Raw genomic sequence first — 23051 nt, forward strand, 5'->3', positions numbered from 1 at the left:
TATAAGACAGATGCACAAGTGTGTTTGTTTAAGTTTTCCTGGCTACTTTTATAATTTAATGGCAACTAAGTTATGATTTAGTATCAAAGAGTGTGTGTTACAATATAATTAAACAACTCTTTCAACAATCTATTATCATTACTAATTTATACTGCCGGTCAAATTTAAATAAGTGAATCGAATAAAGTAGTTCTATGGTCCATATATGTATATATGTGTAGAGTTTAGTAATCGCATGTGACGCGTTGGCTACTTTTTCGGATCTGATGCATCAATTAATATTTACAGTTTAATCGTCTCACTGATTGACTTTTAAATTTTAAGTAGTTTAGTGTTTTAGAAGTCTATCGTTAATAAAACTACCGTCCTTCGATCCAATATCTTCACGTAGCTAGTGTTCAAAAAGTGATGAAGACCAATTGTATTTGTTTAGTTAAGACTTGATACATTACATGTGAACCGAATATCTATGTTGGTTAAATAGAATTTTAAGTATACACAATAATAAATTGTTATTAGTTTTGCATATATTGGCCAAGAAAGCTATCCACATAATGTTCACTTCGACAGGCACACAACTGACGACAACTATAGACGAGAATATATAATAAGTAAAAAAAATCTCACATTTTATTTCATTGATCTGAATTAACAAATTTCATATTTCGTACTCCAAATCGCAGGATAAATTCAATATATATCAAAAGAAAAACAATTCATTGCTATATTCAAATTTCAAAAGAGAAATTTCAAACATAAGACAACAAGTCCAAGACCAAACCCTAGTCCGACTTTCTTCTCCCCGGAGCCTGACTTTTCCGATGGCGAGGCTGCCGCCTTTTTAGTGGTGGTGTCATCCGAAACCTCACTGGATGTAGATTTTTTAGGGGCAGGAGCAATCGGCGAAAGCTTGTGCTCTCCGAACATCTCACCCGGCAATAAGACCATGTCGACAACATAAACTGCGAGAGGACGTTGTTGTCTCAACGCATTGCTGATACGTGTCTCCACGTAACCAGTTGAGACATTGATTTGGTTTGTTTGACCGGTGATGTTAAGCCCGTAAACACCGTTGTCACGGCCAGAAGCTTGAGTCCTCACAGGGTTACTTACTGAGAGGAGATCATCCATACTGTAAAATTTGGGGCTGACGTGGTAGAGAATGAGTTTAACTTGTTCGTCTGAGCTTAACTTGTTTAGAGTTCCGGGTTTAAGGTTTTGGAAAGCATTGTCTGTTGGTGCGAACACTGTCATACCTTCAGATGAACTATTGATTTGAATGTTCACTTGGCTACCGATTTGAGTGATGTTTAGAAGATGGATGAAAGTAGAGAATTGTCCGCCTTTTTCAAGGATCGCCGTGAGGTTGATAGGACCAGCAGGACCTGGAGCGGGTGCTGCCGGCTGAGCCGTTGCATTGGTTGAGAGAAGTACGGCGGCGATGAGGAGGAGAGGAGCCAGAGCTAGACGAGTGGTAGCCATTATTGGTTTGTTTAGTTAATGTGTGAAGTGATTAAGAAAGTGAGATCGGAAGGTAATGGTTTATATTGAAGTTAAGTGTTTTGAAACTGATGAGTTGTATCTTTGTTGGAATGAGATGGCCAAGTCAATACAAATCGTTTGTAGACAAAATAATGTCTATATTATTAACATTTACTATATATGTATGAATTCATATACATATATATTAGCCGTTAAGATCCGGTTTGTAACAATTGAGAAGAATATTAGAATAGAATAAGGGGTTGGTGGATCCGTCGGTAGAGCCCACGTCACATGCATGTAATGAGATCGAGGGTCGATAATTTGAATTTATTACATACAGTTTTGAATAGAAGATAATGTTCGACAACACAACTTAAGGTGGACATTAATCGATAGAGGAAAAAAAAGGAGAAAAAATGTAAATTCCTTAAGACGTAAAATCTTCTATACACATACACACTGAGTAAAACTACACCAATAGGTCCTAGGAAGTCAGAACCTTTTTGAAGAAAATATTATCTGGAGAGTATACATAATATGAGTACAGTCTGTAGATACATACATTTTTAGATGCGTAGACATGTAGCAATGTAGCATGTATGTATCAATGTATGTAGAAGAATATTTGTGTGTGTTCTGTAAAACGAACAAAATGAGTGGACAAGCTGATTAAGTGACAGCTGGGAACACACAAGTTGGCATGTGGGAGAGTGGAAGACCCATAATTATATTGCCTCATCAGTCATCACTAGAGAATAAAACTAATTTAACTGGTTGATTACCAAAAATATTATGTCTCCCGTACCCAAATTTGTTGATACATCATGCATTCAACATATAAAATGTTAAAACAAAATAATGTAAGAATTTATCAAAATATGATTATGTAAAATACAAATATTTTTATATAATTTGTTTTAAAATTCTAAAATTCATGTTGTCTCTCTTAAGGAACGGCACGCAGTTGGAGAACACACAAGTATAAAAAAAAAATCCACCCAGAGTTGTATGGGCCTAAATATTGGGCTTAGACACTGGTCTGTAAATGACTTTCAATGGGCTAACTTCTAAATTAGGCGCACACATGTTCGGTAACCGGAATCTAGATAATTAAGGCCTAATCATAAAAAAAAAAAAAAAATCAATATACGAAGCATAAGTTTAGAAAGAAGTTCCCTGCTTAAGTTTTTTTCTTACAAAGCAGAAGAAGACAAAACAGATTAGAAAGATGGATCCAAGTGGAGTCATCTGAGCAGCATGCAGCCACACACTCGTCACGCCCGTTCGTCGCGTCCGCCACTTCATCACGTGGTTCTCAGGTGATTATTACTACTCTGAATGTTCTTTTCTTCCAAATAAAACTCTTTTGTCGTTTTGTTTCCTCGTTGTCTGTTTTTTTCAATGTATACAATTGTATTTGATGCTGATGTAGTGATGTGTAAGAACATGCACTTTAAAGAGCCATGCAAACTGAAATGTGTCTACTCCCTCCATTATACAAGTTCAACTAGTTCTTAATTATATAATTTCCATTCGTGATAATTATTTCAAAATTAAAATTATTTGTTCGACGCATTTAATCCCTCCAAAAATTAAAACGAGAATACACATTACTTCATACAGAGATTATTAAATTAATATGATGTAGCCTTCGATAAAAAATTTAATCAAACCCTTCCTTTACCAACCTCATTGATTTTGTCCGATAATTATTAAAATTAAAGAACAGAACATACAGAGTTATCTTTAGAAGAACCCTACACAACAAGTCTCCTATAAATAATACCTAAACTCCATAACCCACAAAGTACAAGTAAAGTAATAAAGAGAAAGTAATATGGGTCGAGCCTCATCTATTGTCTCCTTCTCTTTGACATTATTGATCCTCTTCCATGGTTACACAGCTCAACAATGGCCCAATGAGTGCCAGCTCGATCAGCTTAATGCGCTCGAACCGTCTCAAGTAATCCAGAGCGAGGGTGGTCGCATCGAGGTCTGGGATCACCATGCACCTCAGCTCCGTTGCTCCGGTTTCGCATTTGAGCGTTTCGTCATTGAGCCTCAGGGTCTTTACTTGCCCACTTTCATGAACGCCGGCAAACTTACGTTTGTTGTTCACGGTGCGTTTCTATTATATATATCCACTTTTTTTGCCCACTTTAGTTTTGTAAAAAAGTAATGTGGTTATGATATATAAGAAATATATACTTCACTAACCGAATGGCAATTACTTGAACACTCCTAATAGGAACGGGTCTAATGGGAAGAGTGGTTCCGGGATGCCCCGAGACATTCATTGAATCGCCGGTGTTTGGAGAAAGTCAAGGCCAGGGTCAGGGTCAGGGTCAAGGGTTCCGTGACATGCACCAGAAAGTAGAGCACCTACGGTGCGGTGACACCATTGCGACACCATCTGGTGTGGCTCAATGGTTCTACAACAATGGAAATGAGCCTCTCATTCTTGTTGCAGCTGCCGATCTCGCCAACCACGAGAACCAGCTTGACCGCAACCTTAGAGTAAGTCTAGTCACCACAAAAGAAATTTCTTAATTTGTTTTTCAACAGTTTTAGATTATTTAACGAGTTAGCACTAAGTTTGTTTGGTTAAGTTTCGATTAATCTTTATATATCTCAAACTAAGTAGCAACTTTCAGTTATAATATTCACTTTTTAGAAAATAATTATTAATTCTCTAACCAGTTTTATAAACATTACATGCATGAAATTTAGTTTGGTGATTTTTTTAAGGTTAGATTTACATTTTTTTTTTTTTTTTGATAAGGGGGGGTTAGATTTACATCTCCACCCTTTAAATCTTTCCACTAAAGTTCACAATTATTTTTTGATGTTTACAGCCAGTCTTGATAGCTGGCAACAACCCACAAGGGCAGGAATGGCTACAAGGCCGACAGCAACAGAAACAAAACAACATCTTTACTGGTTTCGCACCTGAGATCTTGGCTCAAGCGTTCAAGATCAATGTTGAGACGGCTCAGCAGCTCCAGAGCCACCAAGATAACCGTGGCAATATTGTCAAGGTCAAAGGTCCTTTCAGCGTCATTAGGCCACCCTTGAGACGCGGCCAAGGCGGCCAGCAACCACAGGAAAAAGCTAACGGTTTAGAGGAGACTTTGTGCACAATGCGATGTACCGAAAACCTCGATGACCCGTCGGATGCTGACGTGTACACGCCATCACTCGGATACATTAACACAGTTAACAGCTACAATCTTCCTATCCTCAGGCTTCTCCACCTTAGCGCTCTTCGTGGCTCCATCCGTAACGTAAGCTCCAAAAAGCTTTAGCTTAATTTAATGCTGACATATGAAATATTTGATTTGTCAAGATAAACTATTACTCCTCCGGTTTGGAATTTTTAAAATTTGAAATAGTCTAAATCTTTTTGATCAATATTAATTATATCTTACAGTTTTTAATCGTTTCAGTTAAGTAACATATTTTGAATTTTATAATGTCACTGAAAACCACAAAAACCACTTTCTTTGTTTGTTTTTGTCTGTGTGCGCGTGAATGCAGAATGCTATGGTGCTACCCCAATGGAACGTAAACGCAAACTCGGCACTTTACGTAACAAACGGGAGGGCTCATATACAAATGGTTAACGATAATGGAGACAGAGTGTTCGACCAAGAGGTCTCAAACGGACAGTTGCTTATCGTGCCACAAGGCTTCTCGGTCATGAAACGTGCCACAAGCGAACAATTCCAGTGGATCGAATTCAAGACAAACGAAAACGCACAGGTCAACTCACTCGCGGGTCGTACCTCAGTCATGACAGGTTTGCCACTTGAGGTTATAACCAATGGGTTTCAGATCTCTCCCCAAGAAGCTAAACAGGTTAAGTTTAGCACGATGGAGACCACATTGACTCACAGCAGTGGTCCGATGAGCTATGGAAGGCCTAGGGTTTGAGGCTTGATGAGCTCGTGGTGGAATAGCGTTTGAATCTACAGTTCGGTTTGTAATAATAAGAATAATAATAGAAAAGAAGTTTCAACGCTTAAGTTTTTGAGTTTTTATTAGGACGCCTAGTGACTAGCGTACAACAACGAACGTCGTATAGAAGCGATCGTTGACTCCGTACATGTAACTCGTTACTAAATAAAATCTGAAGTCTTTCCCTTTTAATTTCTTTTGGATAACACAGACGTTACTATATCTCGGTAATTTCAGAATGCTATTTAGCGGTTCGAAAGGAATTGAGTTTTAGTATTAAAACAAAACTTAGGTTTTATTTTAGATTTATATTATAAATCCCCATGTTTGATCGACTATTTGATACCGTTGCGAGATTTAATTTAACTAGTTAAACTCCATTATTAGGTATTGAGTACACCATATGCATTTCGAAGAAATTAATTTTAAATTATACACTACCACACGTACATCATATATATGCATCTACTAATATTCATAGTGTATACTCTTTTTATTCACGAACAAACTTAATATTTAGACCCCAAAAAAAAACTTATATGTAGACTGTTGAAAACCTGAAACGCACAGGATGACTCGTGTGTGGATGCATGCATGATGTTGGCAGTAAGTTACTGCCAGAGTAACAAAGAACATTTACGCACTAATAACCGGAATATTATTAACCACTACTTATCTAGCTAATGATAAGTTCACATTAGTCGAACCCCAAATTATAGTTTAAGAATTAATGTTTGTTAAATTGACTACATTGCATTATAAGGAAAACTTTATAGCATCAATAATATTATGATTTCTCATTGTATTAAATTTATACCAAAAAAAACCATATAGCATCAATTAATCAAAATAACCTAAGGCACACAATTTATTGTCATTTTCGTTCTTATATGTACATTGAATGATTAAATGTACAACATGGGGACACTTGGCATACATGGCAAGATGATGTGTTAGAATACAGACTGTGGTATTGCCATGCACTCTGACTCCTGTGGCCATTGCTATCACAATGTGTCAATCTCTTGAGTATCCGTATACTTTAACCTCAAATTTACTGAGTATTTTTTTCTTTGTCAACCATTTACTGACTAATTTATGAACATAATATATTTAATTATATACAGTCATAAGATATCTTGACGTTTTTCAGAACATATTATTAGCAATCCAGATGGACAGTAGTAAATAGACCTTATAAGTAGTCCATTGATTTACTCAAAATTCATGTCGAAAGTTAATTTAATAATGCACCTACAAAGTAACTGATGATTAAAAACCATATATATATATATAATAGTCTAATGATGGTAATTAAATCAGTTTAAATCTAGTTTATTTATTTTAAAAAAAAATACACATATTCATTTGTATGCAAGCAGAGTATAACACTAACCACCTCCTTTAAATACCATTTTTCCTTACCACTTTCGGACCCTCAATTTTTGTATACGAAAGAAAAACCAAAAATGCATAAGCTCTTGTTTTCTCTTCTCATCGTCGTCTCACTCTCACTTCTCCTCTTCTTCCATGGCGGCGAAGCACGCCAGCAAGAGACGCCGTTTCCAAACGCATGCCATTTTAGCCAAATCAATAGCCTCGCTCCAGCCCAAGCGACCAAGTTTGAAGCCGGTCAGATGGAAGTATGGGACCACATGAGCCCCGAGCTCCAATGCGCCGGTGTGACAGTGGTTCGCATCACCCTTCAGTCCAATTCCATTTTTTTGCCAGCTTTCTTTAGCCCACCTGCTCTCGCTTACGTTGTCCAAGGTAAAGAAATAAATACATTTGAATATATTTTTTTGTTAGTTACTATAATAGTGAAATCTCATACTAGTACTTAATTCTTTCAAAAATTAAACTTTTTTATTTCTTGTTCTATATTTAACTTCTCACTAGAATTCCTTTTTTGCTTTTGTTGATAAATTCTTTTAGTTTAACTAAAAACTCGCGAAATTATAGAAAATCTCAAAATATGGTATTTTGTTTTAATTGTTTGCAGGAGAAGGAGTGATGGGAACGATTGCTTCAGGTTGTCCTGAGACTTATGAAGATATTGAAGCATCAGACAGAGGAGGAGAAGGAGGAGGAGGAGACCGGCGTCGACGTTTTGAGGACATGCACCAGAAGTTGGAGAACTTCAGGCGAGGAGATGTGTTTGCTTCGCTTGCCGGAGTTTCACAGTGGTGGTACAATCGTGGAGATTCTGATGTTGTCATTGTCATCGTTCTTGATGTTACCAACAGAGAAAACCAGCTTGACCAAGTCCCTAGGGTAATTAATTATCAAATTCAAGAAAAATACCAAATTTATATTGCATGCAAACTTTATTAATTATGGCTAGCACAATATTAATTATAAATAGAGATTGATTAAGCAATATATATAACACATTTTGTAATAATTTTGTGAATCGTTTATATATGTAGATGTTCCAACTAGCCGGGAGCAGAACACAAGAAGAAGAGCAACAGCAACCATTAAACTGGCCTTCTGGCAACAATGCTTTCAGCGGTTTCGACGCTAACATAATCGCGGAAGCATTCAAAATCGACATCGAGACAGCTAAGCAGCTTCAGAACCAGCAGGACAACAGAGGAAACATAGTCCGAGCAAACGGTCCGCTCCACTTTGTCATCCCACAGCCACGACAGTGGCAGCAGCAAGATGGCATTGCTAATGGCATCGAAGAGACTTATTGCACGGCTAGGCTTCATGAGAATATTGACGATCCAGAACGGTCCGACCTTTTCAGCACACGAGCCGGAAGAATCAGCACTCTTAACAGCCTTAATCTCCCCGTTCTACGTCTAGTCAGACTTAACGCCGTTAGAGGTTATCTCTACAGCGTAAGTATCCCCCCCCTCCCTCCTAAAATCAATTTTAGAAATCTCGGATAACACGACTAAATTCTTTCGGTTGCATATAATGAATTTTCGTGGATATAGGGAGGAATGGTGTTGCCACAGTGGACCGCAAACGCGCACACGGTGTTATACGTCACAGGCGGTCAAGCCAAGATACAAGTGGTGGACGACAATGGTCAGTCCGTGTTCAACGAGCAAGTGGGACAAGGTCAACTACTTGTGATTCCACAGGGCTTTGCCGTTGTGAAAACCGCTGGTGAAACGGGTTTTGAATGGATATCGTTCAAGACCAACGATAACGCTTATATTAACACGCTCAGCGGGCAAACATCGTATTTGAGAGCAGTTCCCTTGGATGTGGTCAAAGCCTCGTATGGAGTGACCGAGGAAGAAGCAAAAAGGATCAAGTTCAGCCAGCAAGAGGCAATGTTGGCTATGACACCAAGCTCTTCCTCTTAAGCGTTTGCTTTTGCTTTTGCTTCTTATTACGATGTTATTTAGTTTTTCCAGTCAATGAAATAAATAAATATACGACTAGTAATAACCAACTTTTCTAAAGCTTCAATGACAATAATTTAAGTTTGATAGAAACAATTATAGAATGTTACATTTTCTTATTGTTAAACTAATCAACCTATTCATGATTTAATGAACTAAGCTGCACGCAATTTTATGATTACGTTGATTAGAGAGTGTATTTAAATTAATTTTTTTAAAGGATAATGGTAACAAAAAATAAATAATTAAAAAAAATAATAATTATAATAAAGAGGTTTCGGTCTGGTCTCGTAAAAAAGCTTTCAAAGTCCGCAACGATCACACACGTCTATCTCCGAAACTCATCAGAGAAGAGCCTCTCTGAGATTTGGCAGATTACGATGTCGTTCGAGGAAGAAGAAGAGGAAGAGTCATTCGAGCACACACTACTCGTGGTGCGAGAGGTTTCCGTATACAAGATCCCGCCGCGAACCACATCCGGGGGATACAAGTGCGGCGAGTGGCTTCAATCCGATAAGATCTGGTCCGGTAGGCTCCGCGTCGTATCGTGCAAGGATCGATGCGAGATCCGACTCGAGGATTCGAATTCCGGCGATCTGTTCGCTGCCTGTTTCGTGGATCCTGGACGGAGGGAGAACTCCGTCGAGCCGTCTCTCGATTCGTCTAGGTATTTCGTTCTCAGGATCGATGACGGGAGAGGGAAGTATGCGTTTATCGGGCTAGGGTTCGCTGAGAGGAACGAAGCGTTTGATTTCAATGTGGCGTTATCGGATCATGAAAAGTACGTTAGGAGGGAGAAAGAGAAGGAGACTGGAGAAACGAGTGAGAGCGATAATCATATCGATATACATCCCGCCGTTAATCACCGATTGAAGGTAAACTCATCTGTTCCGTAAGCTTAAGGAATTCACAGATAAGAAGAGATCAATTGAAGCTATCAGATCTATCTCTTATTAAAAAAGAACTGTCGAATCCAATGTAGAATTGATTGATTCAATGTAGAGCTATCATTCTCATTGCGAAGATCTTATGAACCCCAATTTCGTGAAGATCTAGTTTTTGATGTGATTGGAGTTCTTGCTCATTATAGTTAAGATCTTTGTTTAAGCCGTTCATAGTAGAAGAGAGTGATCTTTTTGGTTTTGTTTATCTTGGTAATGCTAAATTCTATCTTACCATTTGGTTGTTGTGTGTTTAAAGGAAGGTGAAACGATAAGAATCAACGTGAAACCCAAACCAACAACAAATGGGACTGGGATGCTCTCAGCTGCTCTTTCAGGAACAGGGAAGCCAAAACCACTAGCACTTGCGCCACCTCCCAAAGCTGCTGGAGTAACCAGGTCACCTTTACCGCCACCTCCAAACGATCCCGTCGCGTCAAGGATTGCATCTGATGGGTGTAAAGATTCAATTGATAACTCAAGACGCAAGAACGAGCCTCTATCTGATCTAACTCAGCTCAAGGTAATAAAAAAAAACAAAACAAAACTTGTCTTCTTAATTGCATTTATATTTTTGTTTGGTGAGTTACTCTCAATTATTCTTGATATGGTAATATTACTCTGCAGAAGAATCTTCCTTCAACGGCGGGGTCAGGATCGACCAAGTCAACAGGAGCTGCATCAGGTTGGGCAGCTTTCTGATCAATTGGAGTGTAAAATTTTAAAAGTTGGTGGACAAGTCCGGCTTCATCTTCTTGTGACTTGAGAGCACGAGACAACCGTCTTTTTGATGTATGTTACTGGTAAGTTTGATGTTGTGTTTCCTACTTTGTAATACCATACTCCCTCCCTGTTTTATTTTGAATCTTTGACGCTTTGTTACATTATCAAATTATCACTAATCATTATTATCATCTGGACCACTGAGATATATATTAAAAGAGGATTTTTCATAAGTTCTTCTTTGTTTCTACGTACTTTATATTTTACTAAACTGAAGAAAACTAAATGCTGAATCTATTTGCAATTTGCATGATAAAGCAATCGTACAAGAAAGTACAAATTACAAAACAAACATATACAGCAACACCTTTTTATAGTCATTCAGAATACGCCGTCGTATTTGGTTAACGATGCGTGATGACTAGAATACTGACGTGGCGGTGGCGACGTGGAAAGAGAAAAAAAATCGTAATGACGTGGCAAAAACATATTGGTATTACGTGGATTGAAAACGTTGAACGAAACATATTTAAAAGGACCGCATTATTTGACCAAGCGAACAGCGTCGGTCCACCAACTACCATCTGTATCTGGCCGCGTGAGCGAGCGAGCTTTTGAGACTGGAAAAAATGGCGGAGGAGAAAGATGCGACAGCGAGTGGCGATGACGCCATTAAAGTTAGCGGTATGCAGTTTGCATACGAAGTTGAGGATCCTATATTCTTCGACTTCAACCTCGATCTCCCAGCTGGCTCTCGCTGCCTTCTCGTTGGTGCCAACGGATCTGGTAAAGACATCCTTCTTCTTCTGATTGAATTCAGAGTTTTCAACTTTGAAATTGGCCCTGTGCCTCTGCAATTTACTGAATTTATATATGCTAATTGTATGATTTATTGGGGCTTCTTTCGTTCTTAGGTCGGGTTTTTTTTTTTAATTATAAAAGCAAGATGTGTATGTGATCATACGACTGTGATTAGATTGAGACATTTGCCATAGATGCTACTTCAAGCTACTAAAATTATGGGTTTTGATTGGTTCTTCTGGAACACTAAGGTTTTTTTGTGCCTTTGGAACTCTTTGGTTCAGGCAAGACAACCTTATTGAAGATTTTGGCTGGAAAACATATGGTGGGAGGAAAAAACGTTGTACAAGTTCTTAGCCGTTCGGCTTTCCATGATACTCAACTTGTTTGCAGTGGTGACTTGTCTTATCTTGGAGGTTCATGGAGTAAAACCGTTGGTTCAGCTGTGAGTTGTCTTCCCTACTGTTCTCTCTGCTTCCATATTTCTCATGCTTTTTGTGAGATCTTTCAGGAATTTGATTGCTTAGGGAGTAACTAATCTTTGATCACATTACCCCATTATCGATCTGAGATTTCGTAGATTCTACTTTTTAGGGTGAGGTTCCTCTCCAAGGAGACTTTTCTGCAGAACATATGATATTCGGAGGTGATATTCTCTGCCCCATAGCAATGATATTCTGTAATTCGGTTTGTTTTCTCTTCTATTTACCACCTTTTTCAGGCTTAGACTGAAGGAGATTTTCGTTTTGTTGTCCTACTAGTTGAAGGAATTGATCCTGTAAGAAGAGAAAAATTGATCGATCTTCTTGATATTAATCTTCAATGGCGTATGCATAAGGTTTCTGATGGGCAGAAACGGCGAGTGCAGATATGCATGGGACTCTTACATCCATTTAAGGTAAAAAGAACATGTTTTCAGAGAGGTTGGTCATTCTGCACCCTCTAAAATCTCTCATGGTCCTAGTTAGCTATGTTCTCATATATGGCTTTAATAAAAAAGAACCTCGTTTTCCACTTTGTTTTCATCATTGCTGATCCTGATTTTAAAAACTTCTTATAAAATATCTCATCTGCTTACAGGTATTATTACTTGATGAGGTCACTGTGGACCTAGACGTCGTTGCAAGGATGGATTTGTTGAAATTCTTCGTAGAAGAATGTGATCAGGTATTATTCTGTTCGCCTCTTTAATATCTCTTATGTACCTACATTTGCGTGCACCGTTCTATCGGTTAGTAACTGGAATATTATGCTTATCCATACAAGGACAAGCTGTCCATATTGGTTGCTGCTAAGTTACCTATGATTACTATCAGCCTATCAGGTCCTAGCATAGCATGTCTATGATCTGTGTTAGTGCCAAAAAAGGAAAAGTTACTAGTAGCATGCATGTATCATGCAGTTTCAAACGCAGATATAAAAGAAGAGAACTTGTACCGGTTTTTATAGTTTCACTTCTTGAGTTCTAGAGCACTTGTTAGTTGGGAAGATTACTGCTCAAACTTAAACCAAAAGAAGCCAATAAGCAAGGTTTTTATAGTATTCAGACGAGTAATTGCTGTTTAACAATGCTCTCTTGAGTTTGTTATTGTGCATTAGCTAGTGGTTTGGTTAGTAGATGATCTTTGACTTGTTTATAACATTGGTTAACTCAGAGAGGAGCTACGATTGTATATGCAACTCACATATTCGACGGGCTAGAGACATGGGCGACACATTTGGCATATATTCAGGACGGTGAGCTAAATGGTTTATCGAAAATGGCAGATATTGAGGAGCTGAAAAGCGCACCAAACCTCCTCTCCGTGGTAGAAGCTTGGCTCCGGTCTGAAATCAAAGTCGTGAAGAAGAAGAAAAAGCCTGTGGCAGCATGGAAACCGTCTCCACTCGATAACTCTCCTTTCAGGTCATCAAGACACATGGCTTATTACCGATGATGATTGGTAATTTACCTTGGGATCAGTTGACCTTTGTGTTTGTCTACCTGCAATATACGCTTGTACTCATAAAAGTACGTATTGTTTGACTCCAATTTCTGTGTTTGTATAATTGTATTTGATGTTTTGTATCAAAAAAATCCAAAAGTCCAATTTTTTTTTAATGGTGTGACAAACAAACAAAAAAAAAATAGAGATTTTAATGAAAACGATGTCGGTTTTACTAAAATAGATCATTATTGCTTGTTGGGCTTAGTTATTGCAATTATGATTTAGTTAGGCTGTTAATTTTTCAATTATGTAACTGAAACCCCTTCTGTATTAGCTCTGTTGGGCTTTTTAATAAAATTATTGGCCGACAAAAAAAAAAACTAAAACACAATTAAAAAAAAATAGAAGCCCTGGAAGAAAAACAGAAAAAAAATGAGAGTGAAAGACGAAATTATCCCTGAAACTTGTTAAATCTTAACCCTTTGTTTGCCTTGGAGAGGAGATCCATTCATCGGGGTGGAGAAGTTTACACCGCCTTCGCCACCGTCGCTCAGTCGCCGAAAAATCACCCCCGTAACTACCACCACTGGTTTCAGATCTTCTTCACCAACTAGGTTTGGAATTACTCTTCCCCTTCCGCTGTTAATTGGTTCAATCGTTTTTGCTTAGGTTTATTTCTCTTACTGCTCGTGAGTGTGTGAGCTTTTCCTTCGTTTTCAAATCGTAGAGGTCTGGATTAGTTGTTCGGGGGGAAATTGAATACCGCAATGAGTGTTCCTGCTTTCTGCTAATTCTCTATGCATCAGTTTCGTTATCTAGAAACGTTTAGCCTTTGATTTCGCAGTTGTTATCATCCAAAATTGGTTAATTAGGTTTTTTTCTTCTTTGAATTCATGAGGAATTGTCTTTTATAGATGTGGAACTGATAAATTTTATCTTGGACAGAGATATGGGTTCTCATGGTAAGAGTAAGAGAGAGAGGCGTGGAAGGCGGAAGAAGCGGAGAGATGAATCCGATTCGGAGTCTGAGTCTGAGTCTGAGTCTTACACTTCTGACTCAGATGGTTCTGATGATTTGTCGCCTCCCAGGAGTTCTAGGAGGAGTAAAGCCAGCAGCAGCCGTCGGACTCGACGCCGTAGCTCCAGTGATGATTCCACTGACAGTGATGGTGGTCGGAACAGTAAAAAGAGATCTTCATCTAAGAAGGCTTACTCGGAGGAAAAACTCAAGGATTATATGTCCAAAAAGGCCCAGAGGAAGGTAACTGTTTTGTTTTCTGTTACGTTGTTTTGTGTTCTTTGTTTTTTTTTAACACCTTGAATGTGTTGGAGCTGGTTGCTAACTTTATGCTACCTGTTATATTCGTTGTAGGCATTACGTACAGCTAAAAAACTGAAGACTCAGTCAGTGTCGGGGTACTCCAATGATTCAAACCCGTTTGGGGATTCGAATCTCACTGAGACGTAAGTGTATCACTATGGAGATAATGGTTATGGTTATTCTTTTTGACTTTTGCTGGTATAATTTTAGGAATAGGCTGTAAGATAATTGTGCATAGTTCGTTCCTAGTTTTAACCAGAGAAATCAATATCATAGGGCACGACTTTCTTTTTTCTACTTGTACAAATTTTATATGGTGGTAACTAAAGTGGCTTAATTTGAATGTTTGAAATCAATTTATTCGGATGACACTTGTGAATTAAACTGGTTTTTAAGAGTCTGCATTCTCATGCATGAAATTCTATTGATATCAGGTTTGTGTGGCGGAAGAAGATTGAAAAAGATGTTCACCGAGGTGTACCGCTGGAAGAATTTTCTGCTAAAGCTGAGAAGAGAAAATCCAGGGAAAGGCTGGTACGTACAATAAGCATTACTGATTATATTAGAAAGACAGGAATTTTTCATTTTCTGGATTCCCTCGACTATTTGCTATTTTTGTCTGGTGGAATGAGCTTTCTGGTTTATGTCTTAAGCACTTCTGTTCAATGCGCAGACGGAGGTTGAAAAAGTTAAGAAGAGGAGAGAAGAGAGAGCAGTGGAGAAAGCTCGACATGAGGAAGAAATGGTAAATTCTGTTTCATGTTAAAAATAAACAGAGCCCTAACTTTTTCACAAAATTGTTTGGTACAGAGGGATGGATATGATTAAATTTCATATTACCCTTTCATCTCCCCAATTTGGTTCATACTGTATATCTACTGACTTAAATTTGTTTTATTGTCTGCAGGCATTATTAGCTAGAGAACGTGCTCGAGCTGAGTTCCATGATTGGGAGAAGAAAGAGGAAGAGGTATAACTTCATGTCTTTGTTTTTGCAATTAATTCCTCTTTTAGATTTGTTTGGTGTATGGTGCTTGATATATCTCCTTCATCTACAGTTCCATTTCGATCAAAGCAAGGTGAGGTCAGAGATCAGATTACGTGAAGGTCGACTGAAGCCAATCGACGTCCTCTGCAAGCACTTGGATGGTTCAGATGATTTGGATATCGAGCTTAGTGAACCCTACATGGTTTTCAAGGTATTTACGAAGATTATGTTGAATTGTAAACCATACTAAGTTATGGAGCTTTTTCAAATAAGTCTATACTTTGTCGGGCCTAGTTTTCAGTCTTTGGGATCAGTTGTATTAAGACAGTAGTTGAGAGGCAAGAAGCTTGATATAAGATAAATTATCCTGCGAGTCTACCGGAAAATGGTTATGTATAGGAATTTGGCTGAATTTCTAGCTCAGTATTAAAAGACGGAGAACCAGAATGTGAGCTTTTGAGATGGAGAGTCGAGATCTCTCGTTAAGCAAAGTCTCTGACTGTGTAGTTGTTCTCTTTTAGTGAACAAAGAAGAGTTTGCTGGTTTGATTTATTCAGTGTTGTGATTACCATAATTTTGACGTATTCTTTCCTGACGTGTGTGATTTAGGGACTCACTGTTAAAGATATGGAAGAGCTTCGCGATGATATAAAGATGTATCTGGATTTGGATCGGGCAACTCCAACACGCGTACAGTATTGGGAGGTATTTTCTACTATTAAGTCTCATTTATTTCATTTGGGTGATGCATGCATTCATGTATGGGTTTTGCCGAAAATATATATTCTATTGACCCCCTTGTTGTCTCTTTTTTCACGGTTGGTTAGCATTCTTGCTTCTTTCTTATGTGATTACATACATGTATATGAGAAATATGTATGCTTAATACGATTATATTTTTAGGCACTTATTGTGGTATGCGATTGGGAGTTAGCTGAAGCTCGTAAAAGGGATGCCCTTGATCGAGCTAGAGTTCGAGGGGAGGAACCCCCAGCAGAATTGCTTGCTCAAGAGAGGGGACTACACGCTGGTGTTGAAGCTGATGTGAGAAAACTTCTCGATAGGAAGACCCACGCGGAGCTTTTAGAACTGCAAATGGACATCGAATCGCAGCTGCGTTCTGGGTCAGCGAAAGTAGTAGAGTATTGGGAAGCGGTTCTTAAACGCCTCGAAATATACAAGGCAAAGGTATTTGTTTGTGGATGATCGTGAGATACTAGATTTTGAAAACAGAGGATTTGTTTTTTGCATACTCACTGAGTATCTTGATGTTCAACAGGCTTGCTTGAAGGAAATACACGCTGAGATGCTGAGGAGACATTTACATCGCCTCGAGCAACTTTCAGAGAATGAAGAAGATGTAGAAGTTAATCATGGCTTAACACGTGTGGTAGAAGAAAATGAGGAAGAGATAAAAGATAGTAATCTTTCAGATGCTGAAGAAGCATTTTCTCCAGAGCCTATTGCGGAAGAAGAAGAAGCTGATGAGGCAGCAGAAGCAGCTGGTTCGTTTTCGCCAGAGCTCATGCACGGTGATGATCGTGAAGAAGCAATCGATCCCGAGGAAGACAAGAAGCTACTGGTACTCTTTATCAGTTCCTACAATTTATTTTTGCCCATTAATTCGTTGATGCTTTTACTGACCTATAATATGGTTGCGGCTGTAACAGGAAATGAAACGGATGGTTGTGTTGGAGAAACAGAAGAAGCGGCTGAAAGAAGCTATGGCCTCAAAACCAGCACCTGTAGAAGATAACTTGGAGCTTAAAGCAATGAAAGTAATGGGAGCCATGGAGGATGGTGATGCCATATTTGGCTCTAATGCTGAAGTGAACCTCGATTCTGAGGTACCCCTATCGCTATATATCTCTTCTCTACCCATAAATTTTGAACTTTTAGAACGATAAACCCAATTTTTTCATCTTCTAGGTATACTGGTGGCATGACAAGTACCGGCCAAGAAAGCCAAAGTATTTCAATCGGGTTCACACGGGTTATGAATGGAATAAGTATAACCAGACGCACTATGATCACGATAACCCGCCTCCAAAAATCGTTCAAGGGTACAAGTTTAACATCTTCTACCCGGATTTAGTAGACAAGATCAAGGCTCCCATATACACTATCGAAAAAGATGGGACAAGCGCTGAAACTTGTATGATCCGGTTCCATGCTGGTCCGCCATATGAAGACATTGTAAGTACTCAGAACCATTACCGCAGGTTTCCATCATCGACTCTTGTGCTGTCATTGCTCAACTTTTTGTTGTTTCTTTTCAGGCGTTCCGGATTGTGAACAAAGAATGGGAGTATTCTCACAAGAAAGGTTTCAAATGCACGTTCGAGCGTGGGATTCTGCATTTGTACTTCAACTTCAAACGACATCGGTACAGGCGATAAACTAATCAGAGTTTGGTCGGAGAGGACGAAACTGGCAGTTGTAAAACGTTGGCTAGTGTTTTTATTAAGCCTTGTTTGTAAGATAATTGCAATGGATAGAGCAATAGTTTTGATTTTGGTAACCAAAGTTAGACAAACTGTATTTGGATATTAAGGACAAACTGTATTTGGATATTATCATTGAAGCTGGTAATCAAACAAGAGCCGAATAGAACGTCAACTTCGAATATGTTATGATTACTAACAAAACGTGATGTTGATTGCTGGAACAAATCTATAGTCGGTGATTCCGTAAGTGCCCTTTTTGGTGAATTTAGTTTATGTGGAAAAGTTGGTGTAGGACATGAATTGCGTGTGTTTTGGTTGGGGACGAGAGACGAATAGAGAGAGAGAGTTTATGACTTGGAAGTTGCTTAGGTTGAGATCTCAACATCAAAATGCTTATAAAAAGATTCTGTTGGTAACTTAAGTAGTGGAGTAGAAGATATTATTTATTCTGACTTTTTCATTTCCTTTTCATCATCTTTTGATGTCTCTTTTTCTCCAAACTCCCCTCACTACAAGACATATTTTTTTTTTCATTTGTTACAAAAATAAGTCGATTTCTTCTAATAATCTTAATATTTAAATACTACTGTATTTATATATATATATATATATATATATATATATATATATCTTCATGTAAACGTGTTAATCTATTTTAATACGGTCAAGCTGTTAATGAAAGTTTTGTAGTTTTGATAAAGGACCGGATCGGATCGGAGTATATGTATATGGATTCGAGAAAATGTTTTTTCAGATCACATACATGTTCCTGAATTGCATGATTTTGCGTTCTAATTTTTTTTGGTATCTCTTCTGAGTACGTAAATAAATTAATTAAAATTTATAGTAATTAAAAGAACAAAAAATTCCGTATATATCCACCATTTAAGCTTAATGAAGCTTTTTGAAAATGAGAAACTAGTGCGCAGAGAGTAGAGACAACCACTAAACTTAAATGTCTATAGTCAACATCACAAGTATAAATTAAATTGTAAACAATTCCCTATACAACTAATTATAATTTATAATATACAAAAAAAAACAAAAAAAAAAACTGCTAAAAAAGAAAGTAGAAAATCAAGAAAACCAAAAATATAAAAAAGAATATCATCGAGACCTCCTCTATATATGATCGAATCGCTTTCAAAGTTCTACGGTAACCCGACATTTTCTGTTTTTTCATCATTCCACTTTCTTTCTCCCATTTTCTGTTTTTGTTTTTCCGATAAATATCGGATCAGGCAACCGTATCTTATTCTCCGATCTTTCCGCTTCTATCTGATTTTTTTTTCAGATATGAACTCATCAGGTACGTTCAATATTTTCTCTAACCATCTAATCTTATTTCCTAATTCCTAGTAATATATTCTTCTGGGAAATAACTTTCAATCTAGGGTTCCATTAAATTCTATCTTTTTTTTAAATACAACGAGTACTTAATTATTATTTTCTTTTTTCTTTTAATCCGTTTTAGTTTCGATTATCTATCTTTTTAGGGTTTGAATCTTAGGGTTTGACTTTTTTTTTCTTTTAGATTAGAGAATTTAAGAAGAAATATGGATTCTGCAAGAAGTTGGTTTCACAAGTTTCAACCACGAGAGAAGCCCCGTAAAAAAGATATGTTCTCCGGAAGTACTTGCGACGGTGGCGGCACAGAAACCACCGTTCCCGACGGAGGAGACGAAACAGAAACGACGTCGAAACTTCCACCACTAGGCGGAGACGGAGGAGAAGCACTCTCTAATACAACCAAACAAAAAGTTGCTGCAGCGAAGCAATACATCGAGAATCATTATAAGGAACAGATGAAGAACCTCAACGAGAGGAAAGAAAGGTATATATTCCTTTTATAACTGAGCGCTAAGTTTACGCTATTTTTCTCTGTTAAGAAATATTGGATTCTTCATGTGGATAACGTTTTAACTTTGGTAGACGAACAACGCTAGAGAAGAAGCTAGCAGATGCAGATGTATGTGAAGAAGATCAAACCAATCTTATAAAGTTTCTTGAGAAGAAAGAAACAGAGTACATGAGACTCCAAAGGCATAAAATGGGTGCTGATGATTTCGAACTCCTAACTATGATCGGTAAAGGTGCTTTCGGAGAGGTTCGAGTTGTTAGAGAGAAGAACACAGGTCACGTTTTTGCTATGAAGAAACTCAAGAAATCAGAAATGCTTCGCCGAGGCCAGGTTCCATTATATAATATAACTCCACATGACATGACCTCTTTTTTTTGTGTTTTACTGAGTTTTTATTGTAAAGTTTTGAAAATTTTCTCTGTTAGGTAGAGCATGTAAGAGCAGAGAGGAATCTATTGGCAGAAGTAGACAGTTACTGTATAGTGAAGCTTTATTGTTCTTTTCAAGACAACGAGTATCTTTACCTGATCATGGAGTATTTGCCCGGAGGCGATATGATGACACTTCTGATGAGGAAAGACACTTTAAGTGAAGATGAAGCTAGGTTCTATGTCGCTGAAGCTGTTTTGGCTATCGAATCTATCCATAAACGCAACTATATCCACAGGTTGGCCGGATCTTATTAATTAATTAGTCGTCATTACTGATCACAATGTTGAGATGTTTTTTTTGTTGTTGCAGGGACATAAAACCAGATAACTTGTTGCTTGATAGACATGGACATTTGAGGTTGTCTGATTTTGGACTATGTAAGCCATTGGATTGTAGTGTTATTGAAGGAGAAGATTTCTTGGTAGGCAATTCGGGTAGCGGAGGAGGTTCAGAGAAGGAAGAGAGTGCGTCAACCGCTCCTAGACGTTCGCAGCAAGAACAATTGCAACATTGGCAGAAGAATCGAAGAATGCTTGTATGTAACACTCCGACGGATTAGTATGGTTAATTTCAGTTTCGATTTATAACTTGTTTTCTATATCAAAATATATCTTTAATTTGAAGGAGTTGTTGTTGGTAATGTGTAACACTTACAGGCTTACTCAACCGTTGGTACACCAGACTACATTGCACCTGAAGTCTTGTTAAAGAAAGGATACGGCATGGAATGTGATTGGTACCGTACATACTTGTCTCCTTTTTATTTGTTAACAAGAAATACATTCAAAGTCATTTACAAATTAAGTTATAAATAATCATTCAGGTGGTCACTTGGAGCTATAATGTACGAGATGCTTGTTGGGTATCCACCCTTTTACGCCGACGACCCAATGTCTACTTGTAGAAAGGTTCACATAATTTTGTTTAAAAAATAATTACTATTTGACCTTATTTTTATTTTTAATGAACTTAATGTATTCATAAGCTACAGTATAATGTATACATGTAAAAAACAGATAGTGAATTGGAAGACACATTTGAAGTTTCCTGAAGAAGCAAGGCTATCACGAGCGGCAAGGGATCTTATTGGTAAGCTTTTGTGTAGCGTTAACGAACGATTAGGCTCTACTACTGGTGCCTCCCAAATCAAGGTATCTTTTTTTTTTTTTTTTTTTTTTTTTTTTTTCTTCTGTAGTAAAAATTTACAATAGTTAAAGTTGAAGTTTTTAACCCATAAATTTCATAAGTCGAGTTGATCCAATACACAAGATGTCACATGCAGGCACATCCTTGGTTCGAAGGTGTAGAATGGGAAAAGATTTACCAAATGGAAGCTGCGTTTATTCCCGAGGTCAACGACGATTTGGATACTCAAAACTTTGAGAAGTTCGATGAGGTTTAATTTATATCTTTCCACAATATTTTTAGCTAGCTAATTCCTCCTAATTGCTGTATATATCAATTTCCTTGATATTTAATTTATTTGAATGAATGTTTAGGAAGATAATCAAACTCAAGCACCCTCTAGAACAGGGCCATGGAGAAAAGTAAGTCGAGTTAATTACCTTTTTCTACTACGTACAGCCAAATTTTTGTAACTTGATTCACACTCTTTCCCTTTATGTTGTTGATCTACTAGATGTTATCTTCAAAAGACATAAATTTTGTCGGTTACACATACAAAAACTTTGAAATCGTCAACGATTATCAAGTCCCTGGTGTAGGTAATTTTATCTTCATCCTTTCTAAGTGTATATATAGTAAGTGCTTTTTAGATAATTCGGTATGAGCAACAAAACTCCAACATTCCGGTTTACATATGTACTCCAGCCGAACTAAAAAGGAAAGAGACAAAACCGAAGAGACCATCGGTTAAGTCACTATTCGGTACGTGAAATAATCTCTCATTATTCTATGCAAAGCTAGCTAAAACGTTATAGTTCTCTTTCATATGATCATATCCTTGTGTATTCATAATATATAATAAAATGTTTGTAACAATATCATATAATTACAGAGAGCGAGTCGGAGGAGTCGTCGTCGTCGTCAGGTGGTTCGGAGCAACAGACCATTAACCGGAGCTTCTCAAATCCGACGCCTCGTGGAGTGGAACCCAACCTGAGACGTCCGGAGTCTGAGTAATTAAACTAAAGTAAACCGAATCGAGTTGGAGACAAATGCCGAATACATAGAATAAAACTATTCTTCTTTTCTTTTATATCTTCTATATATATATTTTTTCGTTAATCCTAATTTGTAAATTGCAATACATTGAGTATTATAATGTAATCACATATATAGGTGGTAGGAAAAAGAAAGTGAAAAAAACAGTAATAGATAACAAATGTTTTCAATTCCACTTAATTTGAGAAGCAAACTATATGTTTTATACCAAAAAAAAAAAATCTAATAAGAAACAAATGAGTTATGATATTGTTTTGTCCACGTCTGGTAGATTTGTTCGCTTGAGACTGATATTTTTTTTCCTGATTAGAAAAACAAAAGGCTTTGAAATCCATGTAACGACAACACATATGGGGCATGCAGTTGTTGTTGACTTGTTGTGCCCAAATTGAGTATCGCAAATTTATATACGAAAGAACATTAAATTGGAATGCCTATTTGTAACTTGTTACAGATTTCTTTAACAAAAAAAAACTTGTTACAGATTAGATAGATAGATAATTCACATGGTATGTCATAATAAACAAATCTGTCATAAACTATAATGAGTGAGGAGGAAACAGAAAAAAGAAAGAAGACAAACGGACAAATGTCAACATCCCGAAAAAAAAAAATCGT

At 37.5% G+C, this 23051-nt stretch overlaps 7 protein-coding genes across 8 annotated transcripts; 6 read left to right on the forward strand and 1 right to left on the reverse strand.

The window, feature by feature from the left end:
* Positions 1-608: 608 nt before the first annotated feature.
* On the reverse strand, positions 609-1700 carry LOC104754508 (fasciclin-like arabinogalactan protein 9). The gene has a single exon (XM_010476715.3). It carries the CDS (start codon positions 1480-1482, stop codon positions 736-738), a length of 747 nt encoding a protein of 248 aa, XP_010475017.1. The 5' UTR covers positions 1483-1700; the 3' UTR covers positions 609-735.
* A 1606-nt stretch (positions 1701-3306) lies between these two features.
* LOC104754510 (12S seed storage protein CRB-like) lies at positions 3307-5561 on the forward strand. Its single transcript, NM_001302980.1, is given in 4 exon segments — positions 3307-3605; positions 3734-4002; positions 4341-4769; positions 5023-5561. Coding segments are annotated over 4 exon segments (1377 nt in total). The 5' UTR covers positions 3307-3322; the 3' UTR covers positions 5419-5561.
* Positions 5562-6557: 996 nt separating this feature from the next.
* LOC104754511 (12S seed storage protein CRD) lies at positions 6558-8900 on the forward strand. Its single transcript, XM_010476718.3, has 4 exons — positions 6558-7212; positions 7445-7716; positions 7872-8291; positions 8391-8900. Exons 1-4 carry the CDS (start codon positions 6912-6914, stop codon positions 8766-8768), a joined length of 1371 nt encoding a protein of 456 aa, XP_010475020.1. The 5' UTR covers positions 6558-6911; the 3' UTR covers positions 8769-8900.
* A 131-nt stretch (positions 8901-9031) lies between these two features.
* On the forward strand, positions 9032-10704 carry LOC104754512 (uncharacterized protein At1g03900). Its single transcript, XM_010476719.3, has 3 exons — positions 9032-9682; positions 10008-10271; positions 10376-10704. The coding sequence occupies exons 1-3, from the start codon at positions 9188-9190 to the stop codon at positions 10448-10450; spliced, it is 834 nt and encodes a 277-aa protein (XP_010475021.1). The 5' UTR covers positions 9032-9187; the 3' UTR covers positions 10451-10704.
* Positions 10705-10789: 85 nt separating this feature from the next.
* Positions 10790-13438, forward strand: LOC104754513 (ABC transporter I family member 19). Its single transcript, XM_010476720.3, has 6 exons — positions 10790-11257; positions 11557-11717; positions 11867-11918; positions 12034-12170; positions 12353-12439; positions 12928-13438. Exons 1-6 carry the CDS (start codon positions 11101-11103, stop codon positions 13207-13209), a joined length of 876 nt encoding a protein of 291 aa, XP_010475022.1. The 5' UTR covers positions 10790-11100; the 3' UTR covers positions 13210-13438.
* Positions 13439-13582: 144 nt separating this feature from the next.
* LOC104754514 (splicing factor Cactin) lies at positions 13583-18128 on the forward strand. Its single transcript, XM_010476721.3, has 13 exons — positions 13583-13814; positions 14146-14461; positions 14573-14664; positions 14956-15055; positions 15195-15266; positions 15429-15491; positions 15580-15720; positions 16119-16214; positions 16413-16697; positions 16789-17091; positions 17180-17356; positions 17439-17705; positions 17789-18128. Exons 2-13 carry the CDS (start codon positions 14150-14152, stop codon positions 17906-17908), a joined length of 2028 nt encoding a protein of 675 aa, XP_010475023.1. The 5' UTR covers positions 13583-13814; positions 14146-14149; the 3' UTR covers positions 17909-18128.
* An 841-nt stretch (positions 18129-18969) lies between these two features.
* On the forward strand, positions 18970-22613 carry LOC104759063 (uncharacterized). 2 transcript variants are annotated; one of them, XM_087493611.1, is made up of 14 exons: positions 19003-19112; positions 19251-19265; positions 19491-19790; positions 19889-20147; positions 20243-20484; positions 20559-20784; positions 20906-20985; positions 21073-21157; positions 21266-21400; positions 21532-21645; positions 21749-21796; positions 21889-21973; positions 22080-22136; positions 22267-22613. In XM_087493611.1, exons 3-14 carry the CDS (start codon positions 19513-19515, stop codon positions 22389-22391), a joined length of 1734 nt encoding a protein of 577 aa, XP_087349737.1. In that variant the 5' UTR covers positions 19003-19112; positions 19251-19265; positions 19491-19512; the 3' UTR covers positions 22392-22613. The 2 variants fall into 2 exon arrangements, 1 of the variants encoding a protein (XP_087349737.1); XR_015585665.1 differs by having other exon boundaries at positions 18970-19265; positions 20559-20807.
* Positions 22614-23051: the final 438 nt, after the last annotated feature.

The sequence above is a fragment of the Camelina sativa genome, chromosome 17 (assembly GCF_030686135.1).
Source record: "Camelina sativa cultivar CO46 ecotype springtype chromosome 17, ASM3068613v1".
NCBI lineage: Eukaryota > Viridiplantae > Streptophyta > Magnoliopsida > Brassicales > Brassicaceae > Camelina > Camelina sativa.

Bases quoted from the DNA above. Each gene is read 5' to 3' on its own strand.
- LOC104754508 (XM_010476715.3), bottom strand. From the start codon at position 1,482: ATGGCTACCACTCGTCTAGCTCTGGCTCCTCTCCTCCTCATCGCCGCC.
- LOC104754511 (XM_010476718.3), top strand. From the start codon at position 6,912: ATGCATAAGCTCTTGTTTTCTCTTCTCATCGTCGTCTCACTCTCACTT. The intron at 7,213-7,444 runs GTAAAGAAATAA...AATTGTTTGCAG, and splicing joins TCTCGCTTACGTTGTCCAAG to GAGAAGGAGTGATGGGAACG. The intron at 7,717-7,871 runs GTAATTAATTAT...TTATATATGTAG, and splicing joins AGCTTGACCAAGTCCCTAGG to ATGTTCCAACTAGCCGGGAG.
- LOC104754512 (XM_010476719.3), top strand. From the start codon at position 9,188: ATGTCGTTCGAGGAAGAAGAAGAGGAAGAGTCATTCGAGCACACACTA. The intron at 9,683-10,007 runs GTAAACTCATCT...GTGTGTTTAAAG, and splicing joins CCGTTAATCACCGATTGAAG to GAAGGTGAAACGATAAGAAT. The intron at 10,272-10,375 runs GTAATAAAAAAA...ATTACTCTGCAG, and splicing joins CTGATCTAACTCAGCTCAAG to AAGAATCTTCCTTCAACGGC.
- LOC104754513 (XM_010476720.3), top strand. From the start codon at position 11,101: ATGGCGGAGGAGAAAGATGCGACAGCGAGTGGCGATGACGCCATTAAA. The intron at 11,258-11,556 runs GTAAAGACATCC...TCTTTGGTTCAG, and splicing joins CGTTGGTGCCAACGGATCTG to GCAAGACAACCTTATTGAAG. The intron at 11,718-11,866 runs GTGAGTTGTCTT...TCTACTTTTTAG, and splicing joins GTAAAACCGTTGGTTCAGCT to GGTGAGGTTCCTCTCCAAGG.
- LOC104754514 (XM_010476721.3), top strand. From the start codon at position 14,150: ATGGGTTCTCATGGTAAGAGTAAGAGAGAGAGGCGTGGAAGGCGGAAG. The intron at 14,665-14,955 runs GTAAGTGTATCA...TATTGATATCAG, and splicing joins GATTCGAATCTCACTGAGAC to GTTTGTGTGGCGGAAGAAGA. The intron at 16,698-16,788 runs GTATTTGTTTGT...GATGTTCAACAG, and splicing joins TCGAAATATACAAGGCAAAG to GCTTGCTTGAAGGAAATACA.
- LOC104759063 (XM_087493611.1), top strand. From the start codon at position 19,513: ATGGATTCTGCAAGAAGTTGGTTTCACAAGTTTCAACCACGAGAGAAG. The intron at 21,158-21,265 runs GTTCACATAATT...TGTAAAAAACAG, and splicing joins CAATGTCTACTTGTAGAAAG to ATAGTGAATTGGAAGACACA. The intron at 21,797-21,888 runs GTAAGTCGAGTT...TTGATCTACTAG, and splicing joins GAACAGGGCCATGGAGAAAA to ATGTTATCTTCAAAAGACAT.